At 33.4% G+C, this 23,019-nt stretch overlaps 1 protein-coding gene across 1 annotated transcript in view; it reads left to right on the top strand.

The window, feature by feature from the left end:
* The window catches only part of ADAM2 (ADAM metallopeptidase domain 2), a 137,290-nt gene that overhangs the window by 81,985 nt on the left and 32,286 nt on the right, over window positions 1–23,019 (top strand). The window contains exons 12-15 of the mRNA XM_045998251.1: window positions 4,973–5,153; window positions 9,111–9,209; window positions 9,322–9,517; window positions 22,541–22,646. Of these exons, the coding sequence (XP_045854207.1) occupies window positions 4,973–5,153; window positions 9,111–9,209; window positions 9,322–9,517; window positions 22,541–22,646 (582 nt within the window). The remainder of the gene's footprint in view (window positions 1–4,972; window positions 5,154–9,110; window positions 9,210–9,321; window positions 9,518–22,540; window positions 22,647–23,019) is intronic.

Here is a 23,019-nt window from a genome sequence, read left to right as displayed (position 1 = left end):
ACAGATAAAGAGTTTCCAAGACCGGCAAGGCTTAAAAGACTATGCAACCACCAAGCTGACACTGCAAGAAATTTTAAGGGGGGTTCTATAAAAGAGAAAAAAATCCTAAAAATATCATTGAACAGAAATATAGAGACAATCTACAGAAAGAAAGACTTCAAAGGTAACACGATGTCAATAAAAAATCTATCAATAATCACTCTCAATGTGAATGGCCTAAATGTGCCCATAAAACAACACAGGGTTGTAGATTGGATAAAACGACAGGACCCATCCATATGTTGTCTACAAGAGACCCATTTTGAACCTAAAGATACACCCAGACTGAAAGTGAAGGGATGGAAAAGCATCTTTCATGCCAATGGGCCTCAAAAGAAGGCCAGGGTAGCGATTCTCGTATCAGATAAATTAGATTTTAAACTAAAGACTGTAGTCAGAGATACAGAAGGACACCACATAATTCTTAAAGGGAATATCCACCAAGATGATCTAACAATTGTAAATATCTATGCCCCCAATATGGAAGCAGCCAATTACATAAGAAAGCTATTAATCAAGATAAAGAGTCATATTAATATGAATACACAATAGTAGGAGATCTTATCACACCTCTCTCAGTAATAGACAGATCATCCAAGCAGAAAATCAATAAAGAAACAGAAGTATTGAATGACACATTGGACCAGATGTACCTCATAGATATATACAGAACATTCCACCCTAAAACAACAGAATACTCATTCTTCTCAAGTGCACATGGAACCTTCTGCAGAATAGACCACATACTGGGTCACAAATCAGGACTCAACTAATACCAAAAGACTGAGATTATTCCTTGCATATTCTCAGACCACAGTGCTTTGAAACTGGAACTGAACCACAAGAAAAATCTTGGAAGGAATTCAAACACTTGGAAGCCAAGACCACCCTGCTTAAGAATGTTTGGATCAACCAGGAAATCAATGAAGAACTTAAACAATTCATGGAAACCAATGAGAATGAAGACACTTTGGTCCAAAACCTATGGGATACAGCAAAGGCGGTCCTAAGGGGGAAATACACAGCCATCCAAGCCTCCCTCAAAGAAATTGAAAAATCCAGAATACACCAGCTGTCTCTAAACCTTAAAGAACTGGAGAATCAACAACAAATCAAACCAACTCCACACGCAAGAAGGGAAATAATCAAGATTAGAGCAGAGATCAATGAAGTAGAAACCAGAGATACAGTAGAATGTATCAATGAAACTAGAAGCTGGTTTTTTGAAAGAATAAGATGGATAAACAATAGGCCACACTAATCCAAAAGAAAAGAGAGAAAGCCCAAATTAATAAAATTATGAATGAAAAGAGAGAGATCACAACTAACACCAAGGAAGTAGAAACAATCATCAGAAGTTATTATCAACAGTTATATGCCAATAAGTTCAGCAACCTATATGAAATAGATGCATTCCTGGAAAACTATAAACTCCCAAAATTGAACCAGGAAGAAATTGACAACCTGAATAGACCAATATCTAGTAACGAGATTGAAGCAGCAATCAAAAACCACCCCAAAAACAAGAGCCCAGGACCTGATGGCTTCCCTGGGGAATTCTACCAAACTTTCAAAGAAGAAATAACACCAATTCTCCTGAAGCTGATTCAAAAAATTGAAGCAGAAGGAAAACTTCCAGACTCATTTTATGAAGCCAGCATTACCCTGATCCCCAAACTAGGCAAAGACCCTACCAAAAAGGAGAATTTCAGACCAATATCACTGATGAATATGGATGCAAAGATTCTCAACAAGATCCTAGCAAACAGGATCCAGCAGCACATTAAAAAGATTATCCACCAAGACCAGGTGGGATTCATCCCTGGCTTACAAGGATGGTTCAACATTCAACATTCGCAAATCAATCAATGTGATAGAACAAATCAATAAGAGAAGAGAGAAGAACCACATGATCCTCTCAATTGATGCAGAAAAAGCATTTGACAAAATCCAGCATCCATTCCTGATTAAAATGCTTCAAAGTATAGGGATAGAGGAAACATTCCTGAACTTCATAAAATCTATCTATGAAAGACCCACAGCAAATATCATCCTCAATGGGAAAAAGCTGGCAGCCTTTCCGTTGAGATCAGGAACATGACAAGGATGCCCACTCTCACCACTCTTGTTCAACATAGTATTAGAAGTCCTAGCAACAGCAATCAGACAACAAAGAGAAATAAAAGGTATCCAAATTGGCAAGGAAGAAGTCAAATTCTCTCTCTTTGCAGATGACATGATTCTTTATATGGAAAACCCCAAAGACTCCACCCCCAAACTACTAGAACTCATACAGCAATTCAGTAACATGGCAGGATACAAAGTCAATGAATAAAAATCAGGGGCTTTCTTATACACTTACATTGAAAATACAGAAAGGGAAATTAGAGAATTGATTCCATTTACTATAGCACCCAGAACCATAAGATACCTGGGAATCAACCTAACCAAAGAGGTAAAGGACCTGTACTCGAGGAACTATAGAACACTCATGAAAGAATTTCAAGAAGACACAAAAAGATGGAAGACCATTCCATGCTCTTGGATTGGAAGAATAAACATTGTTAAAATGTCTATACTGCCTAGGGCAATCTATGCTTTTAATGCCATTCTGATCAAAATTCCACCGGTATTTTTCAAAGAGCTGGAGCAAATAATCCTAAAATTTGTATGGAATCAGAAGAGACCCCGAATTGCTAAGGAAATGTTGAAAAACAAAAACAAAACTGGTGGCATCACGTACCTGATTTCAAGCTTTATTACAAAGATGTGATCACCAAGACAGCGTGGTACTGGCATAAAAATAGACACATAGACCAGTGGAACAGAGTAGTGAGCCCAGATATGGACCCTCAACTCTATGGTCAAATAATCTTCGGCAAAACAGGAAAATATATACAGTGGAAAAAAGACAGTCTCCTCAGTAAATGGTGCTGGGAAAACTGGACAGCTATATGTAGAATGAAGAATGAAACTCAACCATTGCCTTACACCATACACAAAGATAAACTTGAAATGGATAAAAGACCTCAATGTGAGACAGGAATCCTCAGAGTCCTGGGCAGTAACCTCTCCAATATCAGCCACAGCAACTTCTTCCAAGATATGTCTCCAAAAGCAAAGGAAACCAAAGTGAAAATGAACTTTTGGGACTTCATCAAAATCAAAAGCTTCTGCACAGCAAAAGAAACAGTCAACAAAACAAAGAGGCAACCCACGGAATGGGAGAAGATATTTGCAAATGACAGTACAGACAAAAGGTTGATATCCAGAATCTATAAAGAACTCCTCAAACTCAACACACACAAAACAGATAATCATATCAAAAAATGGGCAGAAGATATGAACACTTTTCCAACGAAGACATACAAATGGCTATCAGACACATGAAAAAATGTTCATCATCACTAGCCATCAGGGAGATTCAAATTAAAACCACATTGAGATACCACCTGACACCAGTTAGAATGGCCAAAATTAGCAAGACAGGAAAAAACGTGTGTTGGAGAGGATGTGGAGAAAGGGGAACCCTCTTACACTGTCGGTGGGAATGCAAGCTGGTGCAGCCGCTTTGGAGAACAGTGTGGAGATTCCTCAAGAAATTAAAAATAGAGCTTCCCTATGACCCTGCAATTGCGCTACTGGCTATTTACCCCAAAGATACAGATGCAGTGAAAAGAAGAGCCATCTCTACCCCAATGTTCATAGTAGCAATGGCCACGGTCACCAAACTGTGGAAAGAACCAAGATGCCCTTCAACGGACGAATGGATAAGGAATATGTGGTCCATAAACACTATGGAGTATTATGCCTCTATCAGAAAAGATGAATACCCAACTTTTGTAGCAACATGGATGGGACTGGAAGAGATTATGCTGAGTGAAATAAATCAAGCAGAGAGAGTCAAGTATCATATGGTTTCACTTATTTGTGGAACATAACAAATAACATGGAGGACATGGGGAGATGGAGAGGAGAAGGGAGTTGAGGGAAATTGCAAGGGGAGGTGAACCGTGAGAGACTATGGACTCTGAAAAACAACCTGAGGGTCTAGAAGGGGCGGGGAGTGGGAGGTTGGGGGAAAAAGGTGATGGTATTAGTAAGGGCAAGTGTTGCATGGAGCACTGGGTGTGGTGCAAAAACAATGAACACTGTTATGCTGAAAAGAAAGAAAAAAAAGAAAAAAAGAAAAAAAAATCTGTACTCTGTGCTAGAGAACAAAGGGATTGGAATGCCTTTTCTCCTGGAGCTAAAAAACTAATAGAAGATAGTGAGCAAATAAATAATATTTTCAGTTTTAATAAGGATTTTAAAGAAAAATAAATGTCACTAAAAGAATAAGAAGCAGTAACTTAAATAATAAAATAAATAATAAAGAGTGGCAAATTTAAAAGAGTAGTAATTAGATGTGTGCTTAGAAATGTTATCTTTGATTGAATAAAGAATCAGACACTGGGCTCAAGTTTAGGCAATTTATTTACGTCATAGAAACAATTATCTGAGCTGTCAGGTATACGTGTTATTCAAAATGTAGTGCTGAATAAGATTACCTATGAATAATTATAGACAAAAGAAGCAAAAAGTCCAATCTCTTTTGTTAACACAGGCTATTATAATATTTACGAGTCACGAAAAGAAAAAGAAACAAATGAAATAGATGGAGTACTTTCTGAGGTAGGAGCTATAAGAGGAAATAATTTCATGAGTGAGTGTAATATAAGAAACAATAAAATTTTATTATTTAATTGTAACTAAAATATTTAATATAAGTTCTTGCACAATTGACTTCTTTTGTACAGAAAATAAAAGTTTGACACTAACAAAATTGAGAATTTTGACTCTTGTGATGTGTGATAAAGAAGCTTTATTCCAAGTCTAGGCACAATTTATGAAGCAATACTTAATAAAAATTTGATATTTGATGTACGTTTAGTCATTCCAGTGGTGTGAAGAGCTTTAGTAACTGCAGCATGGAGGATTTTGCACATTTTATTTCAAAGCCGAAGTCCCAATGTCTTCAAAATCAGCCACACTTAGATCCATCATACAAGGCTGCAGTTTGTGGTAATGGAGTAGTGGAACAAGGGGAACAATGTGACTGTGGAAGTGCAGAGGTTAGTACTCATTTGGAAGAATCTATAGCAGAATTATTTGAAAAATTATACATTTTTATAGTATTATGTGGTCATTTTCCCTAATATGTCAAACTCAATTTTATATTGTAATAAGCTGATAAGTGCACTTACATATCACTATATGGATTCACTGGTTTGTAAATTATCCATACAGGTGATTTTCAATGTCATTTTCAGGGTCATTAATTCTCTGAGTTGACCTAGGTTTTACTTTCCTTATTGAGTGCGTTCTTCCTAAATATAGGCATGCCTCAGAGATATTGTGGGTTTGATTCCAGGCCACCATGATAAAGTGAATATCACAGTAAATTTTGTTCTCCCGGTACATATAAAAATTTTATGTTTATACTATCCTATAGTCAGTTAAGTGTGAAATAGAATTATGCCTAAAAAACAAGGTTCATATCTTAATTTAAAATACTTTTTTTTTTTTTTGCTAAATACTTTTGCTGATACTTTTTTTTTTTTTTCCTAAAAATGTGCTAACCATCATCTGAGGTTTCAGCAAGTCACAATCTTGTCTTAATGCAGATGTCTGCTGACTGATCAGGCTTGTGGTTATTGAAGATTGGATGACTGTGGCAATTTCTAAAATAAGACAACAATGAAGATTCTTGCATTGATTGACTCTTTCATAAACAGTTTCTCTGTAAGCATGTGATGGTGTTTGATGATGTTTTACCCAAAATAGAACTTTCAAATTGGTGTCAATCCTCTCAAACCTTCTGTTATTTAACCAACAAATTTACATAATATTCTAAATCTTTTGTTGTCATTTCAAAAATCTTCACATCATCTTCAGTGGGAGTAGTTTCCATCTCAAGAAACAACTTTCTTTGCTAATTTGTTGGAAGCAACTCCTTGTCTGTTGACGTTTTATCATGAGATTTTAGTGATTCAGTCACATCTTCAGGCTTTACTTGTTTTCTTGATATTTCCACTTCTATAATTACTTCCTGCACTGAAGTCTTGACTCCCTCAAAGTTATTCATGAGGGTAGAATCAACTTGTTCCAAACTTCTGTTAATGCTTTCTGAATACTTTTCATGGTACCTTGTATGGTAAGTCCTTTCCACAAAGTTTTCAACTTGGCTCAGGTCCATTAGAGAAATCCTCTGCATTGCAATTATAACCTTTTGAAATGTAAGCTGAATTTACTCCTTGATCTGCAGAATGGATGTTGTGTTAGCAATCATAAAAACAACATTAATCTCCTTGTATATCTCACCAGAACTCTTGGGTGACCAGGTGCATTGTCAATAAGCAGCAATATTTTGAAAAGATTCTTTTATTCTGAGCAGTGTGTCTCAACAGTGTCTTAAAATATTCACTAAACCTTGGTGTAAACAGACGTGCTGTCATCCAGACTTTGCATTTATAGGGCACAGGCAGAGTAGATCTATGATAACTTTTAAGAGCCCTAGAAATTTTGAAATGGTAAATTAGTATTAACTTCAACTAGAAATCATCAGGTGCATTAACCCCCAAACAAGAGACTCAACCTGTCCTTTGAGCTTTGAAACCAGGCATTACCTTCTCCACCCTGCTTATGAAAGTCCTAGGTGACATCTTTCAATGGAAGGCTGTTTTATCTACATTGAAAACCTGTTGTTTAGTGTAGCCACCTTCATTAATTCTCTTAGTCAATCTTTGAGATAACTTGTTACAGTTTCTACTTTGTTACTTAACTTTGCACTCTTATGTGATGGATATATCTTCTTTCCTTAAAACTCATGAGCAACCTCTGTCAGCTTCAGGGTCTTCTGCAGCCTCCTCACCTCTCTTAGACTCCATAGAATTGCAAAGAATTAGGGCTTTTCTCTGGATGAGGCTTTGGCTTAAGGGAATGCATGGTTGGTTTGATCTTCTATCCAGATCACTAAAACTTTCTCCACATCAGCAATTAAGTCCATTTTGATATCTTATCATTCAGGTGTTACTGAAGCAGTATTTTTAATTTCCTTCAAGAACTTTTCCTTTGCATTCAAAACGTGGCTAACTTTTTAGTGTAAGACTCCTGGCTTTTGGCCTATCTCAGCTTTCAACATGCCTTCCACACAAAGCTTAATAATTTCTAGTGAGAAACATGAGACTCTTTCTTTAACTTGACCACTTAGAGGTCATTGTAGGGTTATAATTGGCCATATTTCAATGTTGTTATGTCTCAGGGAATAGGGAGGCCTGAGAAGAGGTAGCTCACCAGTGGAACAGTCAGAATATACACAATTAAGTTTATTGTCTTAAATGGGCATGGTTCATGACACTCCCCAAAATTGCAATAGTAACATCAAAAACCACTCAAAGCAGATCACCATAACGAATAAAATAATAAATAAATATTTTGAAATACTTCAAGAATTATCAAAATGTGACACAGAGACTGTTGGAGAAATGATGCTGATAGACTTGCCTGATGCAAGGTTACCACCTTCAGTTTGTATAAAATGTAATATCTGCAAAGTGCAATGAAGTGAAGCACAATAAACTAAGGTATGACCATATTTCTTCCCAATCTAAGATCTGCTCACATTCAGGAAAATAGATATATACAGTTTTCACAAATCAAGAAGAAAATGAGGCACAGTTGTGGCTTTGAATATTTTAATACAGGTCAATATTTAAGTAAGAAATATTTGGACCAAACATAACCAATAAAAGCATGTTTTCTAACCCACAAAAAATCTCAGATAAAGCCACTGGATTGGAGGGAAGTGGAAGAGTTGAGATAAAAGGAATGCAGTAAGGGAGAGAGAATCCCGAGACTCATAATGGACACATGGATATGAAAAAATCAAGACACGAAAGAATTTCACTGTTCCCTACAGCAGTAGCTAAAGTCACACATGTGTACATTCCCCAATATGAAAGTGAGCTTTTAGATTCCTAGTTGGATGATGTGTTTTTAAGAAATTATTTCCCAGTACCTACTTGTCTTTTCTTGTTTGGGTCTGAATGGAAATTGAAAATTTCTAGTAAAAATTCACAGTTGTGTATCTTAGCTCTATTAACTGTCATATAATTGAGCTAGTCTCTGTGATATAACTTTATTCTCTGGAATCCCATATAAATAGCAGTAACAATGACCTTGTTCTGGAAAGAACAAAATAGTTCTGGAAAATACTGCAAATTTAGTTTACCCTAGTAAGTATTATGATATAATTCATATTAAGATTAGTGAAATGCATGATTAATTTTTGTTATTTGTTATTTTCTTATTGATACTTCTGTCCAATTAACCTTATTCCAAATCTTGAGGAATTAAAAAAGAGAGAGAGAGAGAGAGTGTGTGTGTGTGTAAGCATTGTTTCTCTAGCATCTTTTCTTATCTGTTGTTTTTATTAAGCATAATAATTGAATTTTTAAAAACAAAATCACTGGTCATGGATGAATCATAGCATTAACCAAGGCATAATAAGATATAGATAAATGATAAAAAGGTGATAATTTCAATCATGTTTAGAAATATCATTTCTAGCTCTTTGTCTCTAGAAGGTTAAAAGTAAAGTAAACTTTGGATCCCATAAAAGTTACAGAATTATTAAAATACAATAGATTCATAAGAGTTGATTAGGAACTAGTCACTGTAATGAAATTGATATATCATAGCTTCTGTTTATTTTATGTCTTGTATTTAACTGTCTCTTTGTCTACAAGCACTAGAGAGCTTGATGTTTTGCTTTTTTGTGGACCCCAGGGTTTCAGAAAGTCCTACTACCAATATAGTCAAACCTACTCTAGGGATACACTCTATAGCACTGAGTAGTAACTAATATCTGTTACTTAATAAGTGGCTTTATTTTTTATTTTTGCCAACATGGGATTTAGGCATCTATCTGTATATTGTGTATTATATATAATATACTCTTACCATTAAAATATCTATCTAATGCAAGTAAAATTTGGAAGATAGTTCAGAGCATTTGGTTTGCCTTTCAGGATTGTGAAGCTCGGTCAAACACATGCTGTGATCCTGCCGCATGTAGACTAAAAGTTGGCTCAGATTGTGATACTGGTAAATGCTGTACAAATTGCAAAGTAAGAGCCTTTTTAAATTTTTTAATTGCCTACATGAACAAAGTCATCTTCTTAATAATATTTATATGTTCACATTCTGCTTTATTCAATGTCATTTACTTCGCCCCCTCAGTATTCGACAATAGGAAAAATATGTAGGCCTCCCACTGATGAATGCGATCTCCCTGAATACTGCAATGGATCATCTGCATCATGCCAAGACAACTTTTTTGCTCAGAATGGGCATCCATGTGGAGAGAACCAATGGCTCTGTCTGAATGGAACTTGTATAAGTGGGATAAAACAATGTAAAGATGTATTTGGTGAAGGTATTTATTATAATTTGATTTCCCATATATGTGTTTTCCTGGAAACCAAAAAAAAAAAAAAAAAGAAATTGATACATAATTGTGATTTTAAAAAATAATGTGATTTTTTAGTATAAATATTTTAAAGGATTACAGAAAGAAGAAATACTGTAAGAAAAAAAAAATCAGGGGCACCTGGGTGGCTCAGTGGGTTAAAGCCTCTGCCTTCGGCTCAGGTCATGATCTCAGGGTGCTGGGATCGAGCCCCGTGTTGGGCTCTCATTGGGGAGCCTGCTTCCCTTCCTCCCTCTCTCTGCCTGCCTCTCTGTCTGCTTGTGATCTCTGTCAAATAAATAAAATCTTAAAAAAAAATTAAAAAAATTCAGACAAGTTGTCTGAGTTAGAGCTATGAATTGTTTCCACAAAATAATAAAGGAAAACATTCAAAATCCATGGGATCTTCATTTGAGAAAGAAGAAAGCAGACTGGACATAAATTACATTTTCCTCTCTCACTCCATATCCACAGTTTTCTTAGTAAACATAAAATAAACACATATGGCTATGGACATTAAAGGCCATAAATGTAAGTTGGCATATGAGTGCAATTTATATCATACATACAGGGGTGCCTGGGTGGCTCAGTGGGTTAAAGCCTCTGCCTTTGGCTCAGGTCATGATCCCAGGGTCCTGGGATCGAGCCCCACATCGGGTTCTCTGCTCCACAGGGAGCCTGCGTCCTCCTCTCTCTGCCTTCCTCTCTGCCTAGTTGTGATTTCTCTCTGTCAAATAAATAAAAAAAATTAAAAAAAATCATACATGCAGATACACACAACACACATTCGAACCTGGGAACTGCAAGAAAAGCTTATGAAAATCCCAAAAAGGGGTCATGAAGATCTAGTAACTATGAAATCACTGAAAGATGATATACACCAAGATTGAAAGCAAAAAGGAAAACCATGGTACAAAATATACACAGAATCATTTGCCGAAGTAGATGGAGACAGCAGCAATGGCAGCAGCATGTTATGTCTCTATTAGGAGAAGCAAGAGCACTTGACAGAGGAAATATTCAGGATACTCATAAAAATAGCTGGGTTGGTCAAACTTTTCTTAATGATAACAGGTAAATGCCTACTCTAATTTCTGTGTAAAAAGGAGTTGCAAAGTGTTTATCAACTCCCAAAATAAACATACAGTAACATAGAATGACTATTAGTTTGAAGAAAGACAACACAAAGATACAAGAAAAGAAACATAATGGTGAAGTACTCTCCCAAGGAACTGGGTGATTTGAACCACAAAGAAAATTTTGAAGAAAGTTATCTCTATCTTTCCATCTTTCCCTTTATTATCTATCTGTCATCTATCATTTATCTATTATCTATTTAATCTGTCATCTAATATATCATCTATCATCTAGCTCTACCTATCTCTTATCTATCTATATCATCTCTATCTTTTCTTTTTTTTTTTTAAAGATTTTTATTTATTTATTTGACAGACAGAGATCACAAGTAGGCAGATAAGCAGGCAGATAGAGAGGAGGAAGCAGGCTCCTTGCTCAGCAGAGAGCTGAGCATGGGATCTTGACCTGAGCCAAAGGCTGAGGCTTTAACCCACTGAGACACCCAGGCGCTCCCATCTCTATCTTTTCATCTATATCATCTATCTATATCTACCTATACATACATATAGATAAATAGAAAAAGACAGAAAGAGAAAGGAAAATAAAATCCTGATTTGAAAGGTATTCTTGTTAAAATGTAAAAATAAGCATATTGGTTAGATCATTGAAAAGGTAGAACTTAAGCTGGCAGATAGAATTGCAAATTTCACCCAATGTTAAATAGGTAGATACTAAAAAAATTTTTTAAAAAAAAGCATATGAAAGCACACATTTGAACACCTGTAATTTCCTTTCCAAATTTATTTCTGTAGAAACTGGTTGTGAATGATGTCTAAAAAAAGGGATTCTAAGCCAGGAGATAGAAGAATTAAACGAGAAGAAATAATCATCATAGAAATTAGCAAAATTCATTTTTGACTAATGTACATATCTCTTAAAATATATTTTAAAATATAAAGAACAGTATGAAATGGAGATATTAATATGTCAAAAATGTTAAACTCTAGAAGAAGAATAATAGAAAAAAAATAGTTTCACCAAGGGGGAAAAAAAAACCTGAAACAAATCTCAATTATTCCAATAAAATGTAGCACAAAGTGGAATTAAAAATTGGCATGTCAAGTACTAATTTTATAATTTAAGACAGCTATAATAAGAATAATGTGAAACTACAAGCTCATAAAGGAGAAAAATGGAAACAATAAAAATACTTGATTAATTCCGAAGAGGACAAGAACAGAGTTTAAAAAAGAACATAAGACAATAAATTCTAAGACAGCTAATTTACATTTAAATATTTAACAATTACATTAAATTTAAAACCTGTGTTAAATATTGAATTTAAGGAAAGTTTTTAGCAAGTAGTGATAGATGTAACTGTGAGACGATAACTAGAAAAATTAAGATATATTTTATTGGCCTATTTTAAAAAGCATTAGGCTATAATGAAACCAAAGACAGCTAATTGTTTAAATTATAACGAGAGAAATTTTGCACATTTTATTTATGTTAGACAGTTGTTTTTCCTAGAGACATTTAGAGATTTTGAAAGTTGAAGATCAGGCTTGGATTACGCAGAGATCTTCTAATAGAAAGAAAAAAAGAAAAATTTTAGCAGTTAAATTTAAGGGGACTATCAAAACCATAGAAAATTTTTTCCATGAGACATTTTTGGATCTCTGAAGCTGCTCATCAATTTGGTCAACCAGGTTAAGAACATTAAAAAAGCATTATGAATTTCCCTGCAGTCACGAGATAATTAAAGACCAATTTGTGGAAGAAGCTTGCTCCAGAAAACCTTAGTCTTCTGAAAGATTTCACTACAGTTTGAGGTGCCTATGTTAGTAGGCTAGGAAGCTGTTCTGAGATTCTCTAAATGGTAAGAATTTATCTTAGGCAGACTTACAGTGAAAACAAATATTGATAAGGCTTTCAATCAGTAGCTTACATGGGTCACACAGAAGACAATGAGGCAGATCCAAAAAAAAACTGTACATCAGTCCTGGCCCATTTAATTGCTTGATTAGCTTTCAGTGATCATTACCTCACCAAATCTGCCTAACTCAGTAAAGTGTCATTAAAAAGATAAAAGAAAGTAGCAATATTTAAAGAGATAAGAACCAATAATTTTCAAAATGAAAGTTAATCCCACAAATTCAAGATGCTCTATGAATCGTAAGAAGAATATGTTTAAAGAAAAAACACATAAAGATGTCATAGCAAAACTACTACAAAAAATGAAAAGATGAAAACAAAACATCTAGAGTGGGAGAAAAAGACACAATAACTTTTAAAAAGCAACTGTGAGTCAGCTTTCTTGTGAACAATTACAGAAGCCAGATGACAATACACTTCTAAAGGGCTAAAAGGAAATATTTGCCCACCCAGAATTCTGTAATGAGCAAAAAACCAAAATCTTTTCAATAAATGTGCTTGAACAAGTGTACGTTCACAGGCAAAAGAATGAATTTGAACCCTTACCTCACACCAAACAGAAGAATTAACTTAAAATGTATTGTAGACCTAAATGTAAGAGCTAAAGCTATAAAACATTTTAGAAAAAAATATATGCATAAATCTTAGTGATCTTGGATTAGGTAACGTTTTCTTAGATAAGGTACCCAGAGCACAGGTGATAAAAGAAAAAGGAATCATTTGGACTTCAGAAATTTAAAGACCGTTGTTCTTCAAAGAAAATCTCCAAGAAAATGTAAAAACAGCTCAAGGAATGGGAGATTGGAAACAATATTTTTAATACAGACACATACAGAATACATAAACATTCAATTCAACAATAAAAAAGACAATGTAGCTTAACAAATAAGGAAAAAAATTGAATAGACATTACTGGAAAAAAAAGATAGTCACTAATATATGCTTAAATAAAAAACAGTAGCAATTTTTGTGAGGTTATGGCAAGATCCGAACTCATGCATTGCTAGATAGAAAATGGTACAGTTGCTTTAGAAAGCCATTTGGGAGTTCCTCAAAATGTTGAACATAACCATTTAATCCTTGGTATATGTACCCAAGAGAACTGAAAACATGTCCCCACAAAATCTTAAGTACAAATGCTCATCATACCATTATTCATAATAGCCAAAATGTAGAAACAACCCAAATGTCTATCAACTGATGAATGAGTGAACAAAATGCAGGATTTTACTTAGTTAATAAAAATGAAGTGATGATATTTGCCAAATATGAATAAATATTGAAAATCTATGCTAAGCTAAGAGAGCAGGTCACAAAAGACCACGGATTCTGATTCCAACTATATTTAGCTTACAGAATAGGCAAATATTCACAGACCTGTACCCCTGGGGATAAAAATACATTATATGTTTATAAAAAAAAAATTAGAAGGGGAGGCGAACCATAAGAGACTATGGACTCTGAAAAACAACCGGAGGGTTTTGAAGGGTCAGGGGTGGGAGGTTGGGGGAACAGGTGGTGGGTAAGAGGGAGGGCACGTTTTGCATGGAGCACTGGGTGTTGTGCAAAAACAATGAATACTGTTACGCTGAAAAAATAAATAAATTAAAATACAAAAAAAAATAGGTATACTGCCTCATGACTGGTGTCTGCTAGAAACTAGAATAGGAATTAAAAAAAAATATATAAAGACAAAAGTAAATTAATTGTTGCCTGAGGCTAAGGGAGGGAAGGAGAGGATATGCGTAATTGTGTGTGTTGTTTGACATATATCCAGTTTAATACTACAGCCTATTGATGATCAATCATCTTTACTACACCAACTTAATACTCTCAAATGCACAGCCATGCAGTATCTACTAAAAATTGTCTGTTTGGCTGATTGGTTGGTTGTTTTTAAACCCAAAAGTGTCAATGTTTCTCATGCCCTTGGGCAATTTTTCTCTACCTTGCCAATCTTATGTTATTTTAATTTATTTCCCTTTATAATTATTTTAATATCTCAAAAACAAGTCATCTTAGCTTTTGTATCTTCTTCATACATGTTGACATGACTTTCCTTAAGAACCAGATTAATGAATTTAAGAACCAGATTAATATGTTAAGTCATGCATTAAGTTTAGTTGAATTGATATCCATGTTATTCCGTGGATAATGTAATGAATGTGAAGTGGTATCTTGTGATATTGATTTGCATTTACCTGAAGACTAATGGTGAACATTTTTTTCATGTACTTATTGACCATTTGTATCTTGTTTGGAGAGATATCTATTTATATCCTTCAGCCATTTATTTTAATTAGTTTTTTTTTATTAGTGAGTTTAATAGTTTGTTATATAATCTGTATTCAGTTTATTGTTAAATTCATGTTTTGCAAATCTTGTATTTCATTGTATATATTATGTCATCCTTTTCCCAATAGCCACCTTTGAAATGCAAAGTTTTAGTTCTGGTAGGGTTCAAATTATCTATTTTTTTGTGTGTGTCTGCTTGTGATTTTAGTGTTATAAACAAGACAGCATTGATTAATCCAAGATCCTGACTTATTCCCTCACCCTTCTTTTTCCCCTGGGGTTTTTATATGTTTTTCTCTTAAACTTGGGTCTAGAATCCATTTTGCTAACTTGTATATGGTACGAAAAATGGTTCCAACCTAATTCTTTAGCATGCGGATATCCAATTGTTTCAGCATCACTGTTGAAAAGATGATTATTCCCCCATTTAATTGACTTGGCATCTCTGCTGAAAAATCACTTGATTGAAAAAATAAGGGTTTATTTCTGGGCAATCAAGTCCACTCTATTGATCTACACATGTGTATGCTTATGTCAGTAGCACACTGTCTTGATTACTCTAGGTTTGCAGTTTAGAAATCAAGGATGTGAGCATTCCAACTTTTTTTTTCTTTTTAAGATTGTCTTGGATATCTTAGGTCTCCCGCATTTCTTGAATTTTGAAATCAACTGTCAATTTCTGCAAAAAAAGTCTGTTGTGGAATTTTGATAGTAATTTTGTGTTGAATTTGTACATCAATTTGAGGTATAATGTTACATCAACTATTTTAGGGTTTCCAATTCATAAATATGAAATGTCTTTACAATATTTGTATCTTATTTAGTTAATTTTAATTAAATGTTTTATAGTTTTATAATTATCAGTATACAAGCTCTATACTTCTGTTAAATATATTTCTTTTGATGCTATTATAAATAGGAGTTTAAAAAATTTCATTGTTTATTACTAGTATATAGATATCAATTGATTTTGAATATTGAACCTTTATCCTGCAACATTGCTAAAGATCTTTATAGTTCTAGTAAGTAAGTATTTTTAGCAGATTCCTAGAATTTCTATATATCAGAAAATGTTGTAGGAAATGGATATATTTTAATTTCTTAATTTAAAATCTATATGCCTTCTGTTTTTTCTTCTTGGATATTTTTCCTGATTAGTACTTGCAGTACAATATTGAGTGGAAGTACTCAGGGTATATATTCTGACTTGTTCCCTATCTTAGAGGTTGAGCATTGAGTTTTTCATTATTAAGGATGATGTTAACTACGGTTTTTCATAATCCTCTTTATTAGGTTAAGGAAGTTCCACTTCTGTCACCCACTTTGTTTTGTTTTTTTAATCAATAATTAAATGTTAGGTTTTCCTGTTCTTTTCTGTGTTTATTAAAATGATTTTTTTTTTGGTCTTCTAGTTTATTGATACAGTACATTACACTGTTTAATTTCTGGCCTTGCATTTCTGGAAAAAAATGCCACTTGGTCATGGCATCCATGTATATATATATATATACATATATATATGGATTGTTGGTTTATACTTGAATTTTTTTCTTATTGTGAAAAAAATACATGACATAAAAGCACTTTTACCATTTTTAAGTGTACAATTCTGTATCATTAATGTATTCATGTTACTTTATAAATATCACCATCATCCATCCCCAGAAATTTTTCAATTTTCCAAACTGAAACTCCATATCCATTAAAGTTGACTTCACTGTTGATTTTCATGTAAAAAATCTTAAAAATTTTGATCTATATTTTGTCTTGTTGCCTGTGCTTTTGGCATCATATCCAAGAAATAATCACCAAATCCAATGTCAAAAAACATTTCCTCTATATTTTCTTCTAAGAATTGTATAGTTTTTAGTATAATGCCTAGAGAAGTTGAATCATTATGTTGTATAACTGCAACTAATTTAACATTGAGTGTCAACTATATGCACAAAAAATATTTTAAAGTTTTCATTTAAATTCCAGTTACTTAACGTACAGTGTAATATGAGTTTCAGGTGTACAATTTTGATTCAACACTTACATATAACACCTAGTGCTTATCTAAACAGATGTACTCCTTAATCTCCATCATTTTTAAAGAAATTTTATAATCGTAGCTCTTAACATTTATGTATCTAATCCATTTTTGTTAATTTTAGAATATTGTGTAGGTAAGCATTTCACTTCATTCTTTTGCATGTGTATATACAGCTTTCTTAACACCAATTGTTGAAAAGACTGTCTTTTCCAACTGAATGGTTTCAGTGCCCATCTCAAAAATTATTAGCATATATGGAAGGATTTACTTTTGGGGTCTCTATTAGTGTATATATATATATATATCTGTCTTTGTGTTAATATGCAAATATACATTGTTTTGAATACTGTAGCTTTTGTGGTAAGGTTTGAAATCAGGAAGTATAAGACCTCTAAGTTTGTTAACCATTTTCAAGATTGTTTTTTCTATTTGAGGAACTTGAGATTCCATACAGATTTTAGGATGGACTTTTCTATTTCTGCAGAGACATGTTGGCATTTTGATAAGGTTTGCTTTGGAGCCATAGATCAATTTGGGTGATATTGCTATCTTAAATAGTTTATCTTCCAAGCCAAAAACATGGGATAACCTTTCATTTGTTGGTTTTTTTCCTTTAATTTTCTTTTTCAACATCTTGTGGGTTTCATTTCACAATTTTTTTCTGGTTAATTTTATTTGTAAGTATTTTTTCTTTTGATACATTGATAAATCAAATAGTTTACTTAATTTCCTTTTGGGACTTTCCATTGCTGTATAAAAATACAAATGATTTTCATGTGTTAATTTTTTATGCTGAAACTTTGCCGAATTTATTAGTTGTGTGTGTGTGTGTGTGTGTGTTCATGTATATGTGTAAAATCCTTAGGGTTTTCTATCATTGTGAAATCATGGGAACTGTGAAGAGATAATTTTACTTTTTCTATTCCAATTTATGTGTTTGTTATTTCTTTAACTTGCTCTTGCTTTAGACTAGGACTTCTGCTATATTAAATAGGTGACAAAATCTTACATCCTTGTGTTGCTCTTTGTTATAGGAAAGGGTTTCAATTTTTCACCATTGAGTATTGTGCTAATTGTGATTTTCATTGATGGTCTTTATTATATTGAAGGACTTTCCTTCTACTTCTAGTTAAGTGTTTTTTATCATTAAAATGTATTGAATTTTTAATATGCTTTTTTTTTTTGCATCAGTTGATATGATCATGGGTTTCCTGTCCCCCCCCCACCCATTCTGCTATTTTGGTGTATAACATTGATTTATTTTGTATATTGAATCATCCTTATATTACAGGAAAATATCTCACTTGGTAAATGAAGTATAATGTTTTTATTTTTTATTTTTAAAAAATTTAAAAGATTTTATTTATTTTAGAGAGAGAGCACAAGCAGGGGGAGTTGGCAGAGGGAGAGGGAGAAGCAAGCTCTCTGACATAGGGCTCTGTCCCAGGACACTAGCCAAAGACAGATGCTTAACTAGTATCATGACCTGAGCCACCCAGGCACCCTGAAGTATAATGCTTTTAATATGCTTTAAAATTCACTTTACTAGCATTTTGTTGAGGGGTTTTTTTTCAGCATTTTTTAAAATTTGTTTATTTTCAGCGTAACAGTGTTCATTGTTTTTGCACCACACCCAGTGTTCCATGCAGTACATGCCCTCCCTATTACCCACCACCTGGCTTTTTAAGTCACTCTCCATAAAGAGCATTAATCTCTGGGTTTTTAAAAAACATTTTTATTTAAGTTTCAGTTAACACACAATGTAATATATTAGTTTCAGGTGTACAATATAGTGACTCAACATTTCCATGCAACAACCAGTGCTCATCACAAATGTGCTCCCTAATCCCCATCACCTATTTAACCTGTCCACCTACCCACCTCCCCTCTGGTAGCCATCAGTTTGTTTTCTAACAAACAAAGTTAAGATTCTGGTTCTTTGTTTTCCTCTCTTCCCCCATCCCCACCATGTTCACTTGTTTTGTTTCTTAAATTCCATAGATTTTTTGAAGTTTTTATGTATATATTTGTGAGAGATATTATTTTAATCTTTTTTTTTCTTTTTTGAAATGGCTTGAGTTGTTTTAATAAGTCATAGTGAATGATGCAATTCATTATTCATATTTTGGGGAAGAATCTGTAATGTATTAGTTGTCTGAAAATTTTGCAGTATTTACCAATGAAGTCATCTGCACTCAGCCTTTTCATTGCAGGAAATTTCCTGATTAATAATTCAAATTCATCAGCTTTGTTGATTTTCTCAAAGAACAAAATTTTGGTTTCACTGATTTTCTCTCATTTGTCTGTTTTTTATTTTATTGTTTTCTGCTATAATTCCTATTATTTCTTTCCTTCTGTTTAGAATTCTTTGTTTAGTATCTTAAGATGGAATTCTAGGTTATTAATTTGAAATATTCTTTCCTATTTTCAACATCTACCGATATCAATTTCTAAATGATTTCTAATTTCTAAATGCTTTCAATGTTTCTCATAAATTTTTGTATGTCATGTTTTTATTCCTATTCATGTTGAAGTATTTTCTAATTTCCCATGAGATTTGTTTCTTTGGTACTTTGGTTATTTAGGAGTGTGTTTTTAAATTCTCATGCTTGTACATCCCTAATGTACTTTTATTATTGATTTTTAACTGAATTCCATGATATTCAGAGAACGTAATTCATACGATTTCAGTCCTTTTCAATTTCTTTAACTGCCTTGGCCTCACATATGCATGGAGAAGAATATGTATCTTGCTATTGTTGGAGAGAATGTTCTACAGGTTAGTTCATTTTAGTGTTCTAATTTTGTATTTCCTTACTGATCTATTTGTTCTGTCCATTACTGAAAGTTGACAGAAATCAGGCTTTATTTTTGTTTATTCCTTCTGCCAGCTTTTATTTTGTAGATTTTGTAGATTTTTTCTTAGGGAAAACGTTTATAACTGTAATATTTTCTTCACAGATTGATTCTCTTATCATTGTAAAAATTCTTTGGTTGTCTTTAGTAATTTTTTTTTAGTGCATTTTTTTGTGATGTTGGTATAGGCTCGCCAGCTTTCTTTGTCTTATTGCTCTGGGTTTTATATTTCCTAGTGATTGTGGATCACTATGCCAGGGGCGACATCTGTGCCTCAGCCTCTCCTACCAAATTCTAAGACGGTTTTTTCTCCTCCTTTGCCCAGTGTGTACGAGTTGCTCAGTTAGTTTTTAGTGTTTTTGAGATGAAATTTTTCCATGTGGACTGAAGATCTGGTGTGCCCATGGAAGAGGTTGAGTTCAGAATCTTCCTATGTTGCCATCTTGAATTAGAAACTTTATCTCCATTAGCATTTTAAAGATGTCTCTATTGTCATATGGTTTCCACATTTTCTAAAGAAAATCTGTCAAATTGTGTCTCTTTTTCCTGAACCATCAGGATTTTCTCTGTGGGTTTTTTTTTTTTAACCATTCTTCATATTATGTTTGGATGTGTGTGCTTAATTCTTCTTAATGTTCTGTGAGTTTCTTGGAACTCTGGTGTAAATACTATATTATTATATAGATTTTCTTAAAATTTCAATTTGTATTTAATTATCTCTCCATAAAATTAATTCAATATATTTATTTATTTTTTTTCATTTTATTTATTTTTTCAGCGTAACAGTATTCATTCTTTTTGCACAACATCCAGTGCTCCATGCAAAACGTGCCCTCCCCATTACCCACCACCTGTTCCCCCAACCTCCCACCCCTGACCCTTCAAAACCCTCAGGTTGCCCCAACCTCCCACCCCTGACCCTTCAAAACCCTCAGGTTGTTTTTCAGAGTCCATAGTCTCTTATGGTTCTCCTCCCCTCCCCAATGTCCATAGCCCGCTCCCCCTCTCCCAATCCCACTTCCCCCCAGCAACCCCCAGTTTGTTTTGTGAGATTAAGAGTCATTTATGGTTTGTCTCCCTCCCAATCCCATCTTGTTTCATTTAGGAGAAGAATAAATATATTTATTTTTGATACTTGTCTTGCAATTACCTTTGTAATTAATTTTCACAAAAAAAAAACTTTCACATATATGTATCGTTGTTCTCTTTCTCAGCTATTTTAATGTAGGTAGATATCTTTATCTTTTTTTTTTCTTGAATGATAAAGACATTTCTAGTTAAATTTTTTCATTTTTTTCAATTTTTGCCTTTTTGAATGCCTGCTTTCATTCTAAAATGCTTTCTGCATAGATACTATTATTATCCATCTTTTTCTTCTGTTAAGTGTATAAAATGAGAGACTAATCACTTTAATTAAATCAGAAACTGATATATATTAAGCTTTGGTTAGAGTTTAAATAAAGTTCAGTCTATCTAATTCACTGTTGTTTCTATGGTATAACTCTTCGGGGTTTTCAACTGAGAGTTGTTACATTTACTGAGACTCTCCCTTAGCAGATATGTAACCAAAACATTGAAATCCACACTGCTTTATGGAAGTCATCTCCTTATATTTTATTTTGTTATTTTTAACATTTTTATTTAAAATCAATTAATTAACATATAGTGTATTAGCAGTTTCAGTGGTAGAGTTTAGTGATTCATCAGTTGCATGTAACACCCAGTGCTCATTTTATCAAGTGCCCTCCTTAGTCCCCATCACCCACTTACCCCATTCCCCCATTGATCTCCCCTCCAGGAAGCCTCAGTTTGTTTCCTATAGTTAAGAATCTCTTATGGCTTAATCTCCTGTTCTTCACATGTTTAGAAGCAGGAAAAAGCTTTGAGGGGATAATAAACTATATGTTGAGAATCCTTGGATCTTCAATTTTATTACTATAGCTATAAAGATCTTTCAACTTTGGCCTATTTTTATGTCTACCATCAATGACCTGGTTCATTAGCTAAACATATAATTTTGACTTCTCACCCATAACCAGGTTTGCAAATGACCTCCGAGATAAAGTGCTTATTTTCAGTTCAATAGAGACTGTAGGAGTTTCAGCTGAGATCCTGATGTGTCCATTGTGACCCTCTTAGGTGTGCTGTCTTTCTTCAGCACCACAATGCAGTGGTTAAGTCTTTCTATCAGAGATTTTTTGGGCTAATCTTTCAACTACAATAGAACTCATGGAAGTTATAATAAATAAACTGCTCTTTAAGTAGGTTAGCTCTTCTGAGAATTGAGCACATCATGTACATGGATTGGATAGTGAATGTAAAAATTATGACTCCTCAATATTTTTTGATCTGAGGAAAATATGATGAAAAAACAAGATATTAATTTCATAGTTTGACTTGAAAAGACATTTATGCAAAATAGGTTCTTGATCAATAAATCAATTTTTATTTTCTTATACATTTATAGATATCTAGACTTACTAAAAATTAGCAAAATAAACAGCACACCATGGTTAAATTTAAGATATCCTTTTGGATAGTAGACAAGAGTGCTTTCAATTTTTATGAGACTGATGAGTTACCTACTGCACTAGTGAGGCACCTTGCTTTCAATTTTTAAATATTTAATTGAAATGATTTTGTGTAATCTTAAATCTAATTTTGTTTTCAACATATTATGGTCATATTTTCTATAATAAATTATGAACAATTTCAGAATTTCAAATATACTAATAAATTATTTTAAATTAATATAAGCTCAATATGGCTAACCACGCATTTTTTTTTTCCAGATTCAGAATTTGCTCCTGAAGAGTGTTATACTCATCTTAATTCTAAGGCTGATATATCTGGGAACTGTGGTTCATCTCCTTCAGGATACATACAGTGTAAAACTAAGTATGCTTTAAGACGTTTAACTGAGAAATTCTATTTATTGCTTTAAATTAGAAAATAGCACAAGATAATTAAGCTTATGAGTAATCAGAATACTACTTGATCAAAAGTGAGACCATAAATTATAAATGTCTTTAATACAGAATATTTATACTGTTCTTTCTCATATATTCACTTATCCCTTGTACGTTCCCACTTAGTGTTATTGAAAACATTGGTTAAGTGGAGTTAACCAATTAAAACTTAAAATTCTTATTTTGCAAAAGATGAGCATTCTTACAGTGATGAAATGAAAATGAATGAATTTTTACTATCCAGTAAGTAAAGCACTATGTTTAAAACATGTGCTCTATAGCCATACATCTTTGTTTCAAAT

This window comes from Meles meles, chromosome 2 (assembly GCF_922984935.1).
Source record: "Meles meles chromosome 2, mMelMel3.1 paternal haplotype, whole genome shotgun sequence".
Lineage (NCBI taxonomy): Eukaryota > Metazoa > Chordata > Mammalia > Carnivora > Mustelidae > Meles > Meles meles.
Note: the sequence above shows the minus strand (reverse complement) of the source record. Positions and strands in the feature narration are given on the sequence as shown.